Here is an 11,589-nt window from a genome sequence, read left to right on the forward strand (position 1 = left end):
CAAATAAATATTCAAACCAAACGATTACATTTTTGTAGATCGAGATGGAAAGGATTACCTTCTATTACACAAAATCTTACTCACATACACGTTATAGTTCCCTTCAAGATCTCGGAGTTGGAAGAACGCGGCTGTCGTCGAAAATGGCAAGCAATGGCGTTGTTGGGTGGCGAGAGGCGAAATATGTGTCGGGACTCGTCGAAGATGATGCTCGACTAAAATTCTTTTCTTCACTCTCGAATTTTCTCTTCTTATTTTTCTCAAGAACTCTCTTTTTCCTCTCTAAAAATTCCTCTCAAAAACTCTCTCAAAACTCTCTCAATTCTCTTCCACTCCCCTCTAAAACTCTTCTCAAGAGCTCTCTACCTTCTCTATCACAAAAATTCTTCTCCTAAAACTCTTCTCAAGAGCTCTCTTTTATAGGCAAAGTTCTCCATCCTTCATTCTTCATCTTCACTTCTTCACCTTCCATTTTCATCTTCTCTTCTTCATCTTCATTTCTTCATCTTCCATTTTCATCTTCCCTTCTTCATATTCATCTTCTCTTCTTCATCTTCCCTTCACCATCTTCCTTTCATTATCTTCTCTTCACCATCTTCCTTTCATTATCTTCTCTTCACCATCTTCCTTTCTCCATCTTCTTTTGGTATTTGCAATGCAGTCCCTGAAGTTTCAAATCTTCTCGGTGTATTTTTCCATCCCGTGCCTAGTCTAGACGCATGCTAAATTAAGTGTTCTGCTTGCCCAATTATATGCCAATGCAATGTACGCTAAAAATAAATATGTGAGATGATTTTTATTTAGAACTAAAATTAGTTCTAATTTTTATGCAAAAAATAGATTGGTCAAAATTTAGGCGTCAACAACTATATATCAACATACATTGTACCTGGTGCATTAAGGAAAGGGAAAGAACTCCCCACTTTCAGCCAAGTCCCAGAAAAAAAACATGACAAAGCTTCTTGCAATCCTCATTTTTATGTTTAGCTTTCTCACCCTCGAAACCGAATCAACCATAACTATCAGCAAGCATTACTGCTCGAATTCAAGCACTTTCAGTCTGAAAAGCGCCTACGAGGCCAACCTCGACCTCCTCCTCGAGTCCCTTTCCTCTCATGCCAACTCGAGTAACGGATTCTTCAACACGAGCACAGGGAAGCCAGGTGACACCGATGCCGTGTACGGCAGCTTCCTATGCAGGGGAGATGTGACCAAGGATGTGTGCATCGAATGTGTGACAAATGCTAGTGTCAGGATCAAAGAGATCTGTCCAATGGCCAAGGTGTCCATCATCTGGTTTGATGAGTGCCAGTTGCGGTATTCAGACCATAACTTCTTCTCAGCCGCAGACAAAGCGCCTCTTATGTACCAGTATAATAAGGAGAATGTGAGGGATCCTGCCGATTTCATGAAGCTATTGAGCAAAACAATGGACCAGTTGATAACTCCTGCTGCTGAACGACCCGATAAGAAGTATGCTTACAAAGAGGCCTATTTCAAATCAAGGGGGCTATATACCTTTGCCCAGTGCTGTCCTGATATCTTGGTGGCTCGCTGCGAGGATTGCCTGCAGAACGCGACTTCGAATCTCCTGACAATCCAAACTGGGAAAATCGGGGGCAGAGTCTTGCTTCCAAGTTGCTTCGTCAGATTCGAGGTGTACCCTTTCTATGAAAACGTCTCTGAAGGTAATGAACTCAAATTCCTTTTTTGTTTTTTACTAGTTATAATGCGTTTCTCCTTACTGTCTCGATCATGTTTGGCGGCATGTAAATTATTCAATTGCCTGCGCCATGTATTTGTTTGATGCTAAAGGTAATGCGACTATACTAATGAAGCTTTCAAATAATGAAATACAGTTGAAAAGAAAAGGCATTCTTCATCAAGATTAGTTGTTGGGATAAGTTCTGCAGCTTCGGCAGTCGTGTTACTTTGCATTGTGCTCTGCTTTGCCCTCAAAAGAAAAAAGAACAAGAGAAACCATGTCGAAGAAGATCCTATTGGTAAGTAATGTCATGGATCTACACTGCTTGCATTAGTCTTTTTCACTTACAGTTTATTCAAAATGAAGAGTTGATGGCTTGCTGCTACAGTTGGGAGCAAAATTTCTGAACTCCATTCCCAGCAATTTGATATGTGCACAATTGAATCCGCCACATCTTACTTCTCGAATCACAACAAATTAGGGGAAGGCGGGTTCGGTCCAGTTTACATGGTATGAAGTTTTAACGTAGAGATATGACATGAAGCACTGGCTAAAGACTCGATCTCTATTCATGTTGTGTCTTAACGTGGGATTTTGATTCATATTCCGTCTTTTGCAGGGTACACTTCCTTGTGGGAGAAAAATTGCAGCAAAAAGGTTATCTCAAAGGTCGAAACAAGGCGCGCAGGAATTCAAAAACGAAGTGGAATTGGTAGCCAAGCTTCAGCACCGAAACCTAGTGAGGCTATTAGGTTTTTCCATGGAAAGAGAAGAAACGATACTGGTCTACGAATACGTTCGCAATGGAAGCCTCGACCAGTTGCTTTTCAGTGCGCACCTCACTCTTCATCTTCCTTAAAAGTGATTCCACTCCACTCAGTTCAGTTCAGTTCTTTCTTTCCAATCCTGGTCACGATCTAGAAAAATTCCAAGGTTTAAGCAAAAGTTCAGTATTTATGTCTTGGGACATTCTTCATACAAGTTGATGATGGTTTCAAAACAAAATTACATGTGACCATTTGTCAGTTACATTCAGACATGAAGTAGAGCTTCTTCTGACTCATGAAGTAGAACTTCTTCTGACTCAAACATTCTGGCGTACACAGATCCTCAGCGAAGCATACAGTTGGATTGGTCAGCACGCCACAAGATTATGGTTGGGGTGGCGCGCGGTCTTCTTTACCTTCATGAAGATTCTCGGCTCCGAATTATCCATCGTGACCTCAAAGCTAGTAACATTCTGCTTGATGACGATATGAATCCGAAAATCTCAGACTTTGGTATGGCTAGAATTTTTTGTGCTGAGCAGACTCAAGGAAGTACCAACAGAATTGTCGGAACTTAGTAAGCTCGAATTCATACTACTTCGGTCCATTGTAGGAACAACCCGCCAGATAACTTGCATTAACATCTTCATGTCACGAGAATCACGACTATGTCTTCCACTTTGAACTGCTTTGCAGTGGCTACATGTCTCCTGAATACGCAATGTATGGGCACTTCTCAGTAAAATCCGACGTGTTCAGCTTTGGTGTGCTCATGCTAGAGATCATAACTGGCAAGAAGAGTCAACAATCTTATGTATCAGACCACGATGCGGGCCTTCTAGACTATGTGAGTACAATTTGATCTTGCAATATCATTCTTTTTTGATAAATAAATTATAGTACCAACATGTGTTCTAGGTTTGGGAACACTGGAGAATCGGAGCACCTTTGGAAATCGTGGATCCGGCACTGAGTGAATCTGTCTCTGCGAACGGAGTGATTAGATGTATTCACATTGGCTTGCTCTGCGTTCAGAACGACAAAGAGGCCCGACCTGCTATGGATACAGTTGTTCTTATGCTTGGTAGTGGAGATTCAGTTAGCTTCCCCATGCCCGAGCAACCCACGTTCTTCATCCCAAGTGTGAAGCACAAACAACAATCACAAGATCCAAACTCGAATCAATCAAGCGAGAAGGTCGATAGCAGCAAGGTAATGCCGAAGTGTTCAGTGATCAGCGGCTGTATTACTGATGTGGCTCCTCGATAGAGAACCCCGAAATTCACTGATCAATATACAATTCATGAACCGAGGGATCAAAACCGAGTATCCCACAAAGAATACAAACTCCTTTGCTGGGAACATCTTTAAGCTAGGAATTACATAGTGTGTATATGTTAGAGAAGCATGTTTCTGTCAACTCTTTAGTTTGGTATGGTTTTTTCCCCTTTTTCCTTCGAGACAATAGAATGGATTGCTCTTATAAGAGCATAATTCTGTATTCTTTACTTAACATAAGGATTTCCTTTCCCTACTAGTAAATTTGTTAAGTACTAGTAAGTGTCAAGAACTGTTGATTAAAATCGATAACTTTTTTTCAGGTAACTTGTTAGGAACTTACTGACATTATTACGAAATTATCCGACTTTCTTTGACAATTTGGAGGAAGTAACTAACTTGTACTACCATACAAATTTTTATTTGTATAAGTTACTAACACTTCAAATTTGTAGCTCTTACATAAATTACCAACCTAAATTCGAATCACTTACCAACTTTGGTTAAATTACATTGCCAACTAATTTTGACTCATCAAATCTTAGCTTTCTAACATCAATTTTGGCTTTTCTTTAATTTACCTTTTTTTTTTTTGAGTTATTGATTTTATTTATCTTGATTAACATTCACTTAAACTTTACTAATTTTTTTTCTTTAGATTACCGACCTTAATTAATGTGACTTACTAAGTTTGCTCCAATTAAGCTACCACGTAGTATTTGGTTACCAACTTTTATTTAAGTGGTTTACTAATGTCTATTCATTTGGACAAAGGCACAAGAAATCCTATAATTAATCGAGAAAGTGCTTTTAAGTCCTAAAATTTCCAAATAGTAGAAACGGCCGTGCTATTTCTACTCTAGTTTTGGCTTTGACACTCCCAAAATAGCGCCTTCGCCATTTTCCCCCTCTATCTTGCATGTTTTGGTCAAAATTTTCTCTTTTTGTTTATTTATTCCTTCTTCCTTTTCTTGTGCGTCCCGTGTTCTTCCTCCTCCTTCCTTTTCTTGTTTACCGTATGTTGGAGTCGGACAATATCGGCAGGGGAAACTCCAGCGACGAGACCTCTCTTACAATGACTCGATGACCGGCAAACTCTATAAGTTGTCCAAACCGCTCAATGAGCTTAGGCGCTAGCTGCCAGAATCGTCATTGATCACGCAGGCAGCATGTGATGAGGGCGTCCTTCAGCGTGTGATGAGGATGAGGATGAAGACGATGACTATGAGGAAGAGAATGAACAGAATAGTGATTGCGAGGGAAATGAATGAGGCGAAGGGCAGAAGGGTAATATTGTAAAAATATTATATTTGGTAGTAAAGTCAAAACTGAGGTGAAAATAGTACGGCCTAGTTAAAATCCTAGAACTTGTCTAATAGTGCGACCGACGACCTACTTTAACTCCGATCAATTCTAATGACGAAAAATGCTGACGTGACATCTTTTCGAGGTTATGTGGGCCTCAAGGGGTAGGGATGGTGGCAGGTCGAATGGGCGGCAACAATTGGCCGGGCGATGACCAACCGCGGTTTCATGCGTCGGTGGCCCTCGGTTTAATGCCGTGGTGGCACCAGCTGCGCCTCCCAGAAACCAAGGGCATGGAAATTGCAGAATCCACTTTCTCTTGATCATAACAAAGCTTCAAAGGAAATGCTTTGCATGAAATGTTAAAACGGAAAAATGCAACCATTGCCAAATCCAGCCGCCTCAAGCACCCCGTAAAATGGTCGAAATCTTCTTAGCTTAGGCAGAGACACACTGCATTCGTTCCAAATTTGTCTTCTCAACGCCCACAAAAGTGTTCTCCCATCCTTTCACGAACCTTTCCTTAGATCCAAGATTCAAGCTCAAGATGAAAGTAATAATTTGAAGGTGAGACACTCCCAACTCACACAACTCGAGATGGCGCAAGAGATGGATAGATACTTCCTATTTTACCTCAATTCACCCATAACAAAATTATTACAAGACTTACCTTTATATAAGCTTATTAAATGGCTCTTAATATTGCTTCTAAATGACTCATAAATGTATTTAGCATTCAATGAAATAGACTTCTAGAAACATGAACAGCCATGATGCATTTACAAAGCATTAACTAGACATTGAAATACGAATAGACTATTGAAAATTACACTACAACAAAGACTCTTAATTCTTGAACCAGCCTTGACACTCACATATTCACATTTGCAATCAATTTATTATTTTGTTCTCTTTGTTCAAGGTTCATATCTTTCATGTAGACAGCATAACCTTTTGATAGAAGCTGTCCCAAGCACAAGATATTGCTTGACATTTTTTGTACCTAATAAACACTAGTAATAAACTAATGTGCACCATTTTTCAAGCGAATTAGAATTGTACATTTACCTTCGATATGAATTTTGGAATTATCACCAAACGAGACTTTTCCCTCGATCGTGTTATCCAATTCAGCAAACATCTCCATTCGCCTGAACATGTGATTGCTTGTACCAGTGTCCAATTACCACGTATCACTTTTCTTACCTTCATCTTCTTTGAAGACAACTTGCTCAGCATCATTCAGCAAATTTTCCTTTTTGTCTGCCCAACTTCTTTCGTTGCTCCAACAATCTAAAGTATAATGGCCAAGTTTATTACAATGATAATATCAAATTTTAGATTTATCATACCATTGGCCACTCGAGCTATTTCCTCTTCGGTGAACACTTCTCTGATTCTAATTTCTATTATCATTGCGAGCAATATCTCCCCTATTTTGTCCACGATCTCTACCTAGAAAATGTCCTTGGCCTCAACCACGATCTTGATTCATCCCTTGGGTTTGCACGAGACCAATGCTTTGCTCCTTTTCATCTCGGATAGTCAACTGAGTTTGAAGTACTTCCTCCACCGACTCATGCTTGTTTCATCTATGTCTTTCTTCATGGGCTTGCAAAGAACCCAAAAGCTCATCGATTGTCATGGCATCCAGATCTTTGGACTCTTTGATTGTGACGCTAATGTGGTTGTACTTCTTGTCTAAGGACCGAAGTATCTTCTCAACAACGCGAACATCTTCATTGTTTCTTTTCAGCTAGTTGATAATCACTAGAACTCTTATAAAATAATCAGCAATTGATTCATATTTCTTCATATGGATTACCTCGAATTCGCCTCTTAAAGTTTAGCCAATCTTCTTCACTTTCTGTACTACTTGGTGTGTGTTGTGAAGATGCCTCCTTAGAAGTAGCGGCGTTCAAAACCTTCTTATACACAGAATCATCTAAAGCTTGATGATGACCGAAAAAGCGTATTTGATCGAACCTTTTCCAAGGCATTCCTTTGATTTTGACTCAAGGTGGCTTCGTCATCTGGCTCATCATAGCCGGAGTTGACAATTTCTCATACACTTTTAAGCACTAGGTAAAGCTTTCATTCTAATAACCCGGTTGCCATAATTTTCATTGGTAAGACAAGGGTATTGAAGAGTAAGTTGAGTGTTTGTTGAAGCCATGATCATGAATTGTAAGCTCCGCTCCCAATTTGATGGGAAAAATTCGAAGGTAGAACACTCACAACTCACACAACTCAAGAGACAAGGAGACGAATAAACTTTTTGATACTTCTATTTCACCTCAATTCATGCATAACAAAATGATGACAAGACTTGCTTTTATATAGGCTTGTTACACGACTCTTCATATTACTCTCAAATGACTTATAAATATATCTAGCATTCCAATGAGATAGGCTCCTAGAAACAAGAACAGTCGCAGTGCATTTACATATAACTAGACATCGGAATGTGAACAAACTCTTGAAAACTACACTACAATAAAGACTCTTAATTCTTGAACCAGTCTTGGAAGTCGAACATACTTCGACATCGACATCGATTCTGGAATATCAACATCGAGGTAACAATCGACGACTTCAACCTCGAATCGACAACTTCTTCGCATGATCGGCAAATCTCTCAAAGTGGATTTGGTTTGATGTCTAACAAGAAACCTCTCCTGGACTGAAACATGTTACTACGTGGTCCGATTCAACTAGATCTCCAGTCCTCTTAACGCCAGAAGTGATTATGGGGCGGGCCAACTCGGGAGAAAATCCCGCGCGCCTGTTCGCAATTGGAGACTGACTTGTCCGTCAACCTGGTCTGCAGAGAGATTCTCTTGGCGATTGATTCAAGGTCAGACCAGATTAGAAGAAACCGTCGGGCGGCAAACCGTTTCAAAGGTTAAAATCAAGACGAACGCTTTCTTGAATTGAGATGTCCCCATGCATGTGTTTCGCGTTCCTCGCCATCATTGATTCTGACTTTCCTGCCTGTGTCTACATGTTGTTCTTTGGCCCACCAATCTATATTCTCGAGACTTTTATTCGGCGCGGCAATCACGTAGAAACATCGTCACACGAAGGACTTAAGGCATCGACGCGTACACAATTTGTGATTTTGGTGAATAGATTCATTGCATGAGCGCATAAGATTTTTCATTTCTCGAATTTTTTGTGTAAGAATACTTTGTGCTTACGGTGTACCTATATTAATTTTGCGATTTTCGCATCTTACTTCCAGATAATTTATACCTGAGGAAAGACATTTTGGCTCTAACATGCAACTAAAGCGTTTGGATTGATTGGGACACTCGACAATTTTAGAGGGGATAAAGTTGGGATGACCTTTGGAATTCCAATTCTCCTTGGGAGAGCATTTCTTGTCGATGAAGGTAATGACACCAACAATCCTTAAATTTTTGCTCAATGTTGTCTATTAGTTCAATGTGATCCTTTCATTAAAATTATTGACGAAATTTGCTGAAGTGGACGGAGAATTTCGTTAGTTTCTAACTTATCATTATTCTTTGTTCAATTTCGGCCTCATACTTTGTGTTAGGGGTCAATTCTAAGGTCTATCCATGTTTCATCTATATTCTTAATTGGACGATTGTAATGAATCATCACCTTTAATTATCATTATTTGCTACTACAATTCACTGACCACTACTCGTATTTAGACACAAAAAGCATGAAACATTAACAAAGTAAAAATCTCAGTCCGGTGACCGTTTGGAGGAAGAAGAGGGAAGAAAAAAATAAAATAAAAAGAAAATAAAAAATAAAAACGATTCGTAAAAATATTAAAATATTATACCGTAGGATGGCCGGCGTTGACATTAGTGCCGACCAATCAAAATTGGCCGAATAGATTGAATCTGTACAATTGCAAAAGATGTATGATTGAATCGGCCAAACAAATATTTATGATTGAATTGGCACATTCACAATACGTTTAGGACTTTTTTGATAATTTTCCCTATACAATGACGGAGCTAGAAATTAGACTGCGTAGGAGCGAAATTTTCCGTCATAAGCAACTTAGAGATTTTGCAAATTTCCGTTACTAATAAATAGAGAGAACGAATATCTATAAATAAACAGAGATATTCACCGAAGTGGTGTATTTAGTGAAGAAAATAAACTATACATATCGACAAGGATGGTTGTAAAAGTGAGATAGTGCAGTCCGAATGACTACTTGTGTACCATGGAATTGGGAGACATGGCATTATAGAATTGTCATGGTATCATTAACATTTTTATGGCATCAGATTTGATTCATTTTAGAAATGGCAATCCACGGCCCACTTTTATAATTCTAAGTTACTGTCGCACTAAGAAAAGTTACAAGCCTGTTCATTCTCTTTGGCACCCATAAATTCCCACTATGATAAGTAGGAAGGTCATATGGAAGGTTTCGCACAAAAAATGGCGAAAATATGAAAATTCTCGCACATCTAATGCTCCATTTGTTTTCACGAAAAATGAAAGATCTGAAAAATATCTTCATCAAAATGATCACTTCTATCGCCTGAAATAATTAATCGACGAAAATATTTTCATTATCATGACAACATATGTTTAAACATGTTCCTGAATAATAAAAATATTTATTTTTTATTTATTTTTGTAGATAGTACAAGCGATCATATTTATAAATCGTTCGTTTTCACGGAAAAAAACGCACTCTAAGGTGCATTTCCTATGAATCAACCTCACCCCACATGTGCCACCGAGCATGGTGGTCCAGTAGTGCAGGAGATGCGATCTCCCACGAGATTATAAGTTCAAGTAATTTGACAGTACCTCTAGCCAGCTAAAGTCTCAAGCAGTGCTACCTCATCTGAAGAGATTTCTTGATTTTTTGCACGGCAACGAGGCTGCAGTGACAGCCCGGTATGCCTATGGATAGATATTAGATAGTGTACTTATTCTTCAAATCAAACATTTTGCAACGAGGGTAAGACTATTACGGTAACACTCAGAGGAGATAGTCGTGGAGATCGCTCGTCTCTGCCTTTTTGCTTAAAAAGAAGCGGCTCTTTCCACCTCTTCCCGTCATTCCCTTATTATTTTAAGGGTTATTATCACGAAAAATTCTAAACTAATACATATGTGATAAATTTACCCCAAATTATTTTTTTATCACGAAAAACTTCAAACTAGTACACATGTGATAAATTTGCCCCAAACTATTTTTTTGACCACCAACATCTGAATCTGGTATATCCGTGATAAATTTATCCTAAATTAATTTTTTTGACCACGAAATATCCTAAACCGATACATTTGTAATAAATTTACCTTCCGTTAAATTGAATTAATATCTCGAAAAATTTCAAATTGATAAACCCGTGACAAATAGAGCGTAAAAGCCCCAAAATGGTATACCCGTCCAACTCAACAATTTGACAATTAAATTTATTGAAAACTAACGGAGGGTAAATTTGTCAGAGATGTATTAATTTAGGGAAAATTTGTCACAAGTGTATCGCTTTGAGATTTTTTGTGGTCAAAAAATTAAGTTGAGGTAAATTTATTACGGATGTACAAGTACCGATTTAGAATTTTCCTTTATACTAATCCTTATTTTTAAACATCTAAAACAAATGGCCTTGCCCAACGTATATTTCTTTTAATTTTTAATTTTGTTTACTTTTTTCTTTTTTTCTTTTCCTTTTTCCTTTTGTTTATTTTTTCCTCTTCCCTGCCTCGGCAGCCCTCACCTGAGGCCGGTGGGAAAAAGAAAAAAGAAAAGGAAAAGGAAAAGAAATAAACCAAAAAAGGAGAAAAGAAAGGAAAAAAGGGGGAAATTTTTTCAAAAAGTAAAGGACGAAAATGCCTCCTATCGACTAGGTCAGACCATATCTTTATTTGAGACTAATGTGATCACTTCATGCCCTTATTTCAAAAAAAAATGACATTTAATATATTTATTTAAAATAAAGTTCGTTTCATATCCTTGTTTGATCCTTATTTGGAATTTTGATCATTGCTTAGGAGCTCCGCTGGACCTGGTTCAAGATCAAGGGCGGCAAGGTAAGTCACCATCTAAGAAAACACAAGCCTTTTGACCATTGGAATCATAAGGACCAATCTCTTTTGCCCCCACAAGTTTTAATTTTCTTCGAAATGGAGTGGAGAGTTAAAATTTAATCTTAGTAAGGCCGCGGAGACGGCGAGGGCTGCGGCTTGGTCTGCTTGAGCTCGATGAGAGATGTCGGAGCCCCAAGTGCTATTGCTCAACCCCTCTCTCTCTCTCTCTCTCTCTCTCTCTCTAAGGTTCACTTTTGTTATTAATTTTGAAGAAAAATGCCCCGAGCAACCTCCGGAAACATTCCGGTGAAAAGAAATTACTCGCCGGCCGGCCGTTTATTTCGCCGGCGATGAGCTTGGGGAAAATTTTGATGTAAAAATCTCGACTTTAAACGTATTCTGAAACAAAATCCGAACTTTGAAAAAACGAGCATATTTGAAGGGATTCTTGAAATTTTTGCCGAGCAATATGCCAAAATAAGTAATCGAAGG

The 11,589-nt window shown here is 38.7% G+C and overlaps 2 protein-coding genes across 2 annotated transcripts in view; one reads left to right on the forward strand and one right to left on the reverse strand.

The window, feature by feature from the left end:
• Window positions 1-11,589, reverse strand: part of LOC115739662 (equilibrative nucleotide transporter 3-like) — a 469,706-nt gene that overhangs the window by 153,039 nt on the left and 305,078 nt on the right. The gene's annotated exons all lie outside the window — the stretch shown is intronic.
• On the forward strand, window positions 969-3,741 carry LOC115739725 (cysteine-rich receptor-like protein kinase 44). Its single transcript, XM_048285734.1, has 7 exons — window positions 969-1,688; window positions 1,860-2,003; window positions 2,094-2,215; window positions 2,325-2,535; window positions 2,812-3,049; window positions 3,169-3,319; window positions 3,391-3,741. The coding sequence occupies exons 1-7, from the start codon at window positions 980-982 to the stop codon at window positions 3,739-3,741; spliced, it is 1,926 nt and encodes a 641-aa protein (XP_048141691.1). The 5' UTR covers window positions 969-979.

The sequence above is a fragment of the Rhodamnia argentea genome, chromosome 9 (assembly GCF_020921035.1).
Source record: "Rhodamnia argentea isolate NSW1041297 chromosome 9, ASM2092103v1, whole genome shotgun sequence".
NCBI classification, from domain to species: domain Eukaryota; kingdom Viridiplantae; phylum Streptophyta; class Magnoliopsida; order Myrtales; family Myrtaceae; genus Rhodamnia; species Rhodamnia argentea.

What these genes read in the sequence shown, in the direction of transcription:
- LOC115739725 (XM_048285734.1), top strand. Translation starts at nt 980, where the DNA reads ATGTTTAGCTTTCTCACCCTCGAAACCGAATCAACCATAACTATCAGC. An exon ending in CCTCGACCAGTTGCTTTTCA is followed by an intron (nt 2,536 to 2,811) that starts GTGCGCACCTCA and finishes TGGCGTACACAG; the next exon opens with ATCCTCAGCGAAGCATACAG. An exon ending in AACAGAATTGTCGGAACTTA is followed by an intron (nt 3,050 to 3,168) that starts GTAAGCTCGAAT and finishes ACTGCTTTGCAG; the next exon opens with TGGCTACATGTCTCCTGAAT.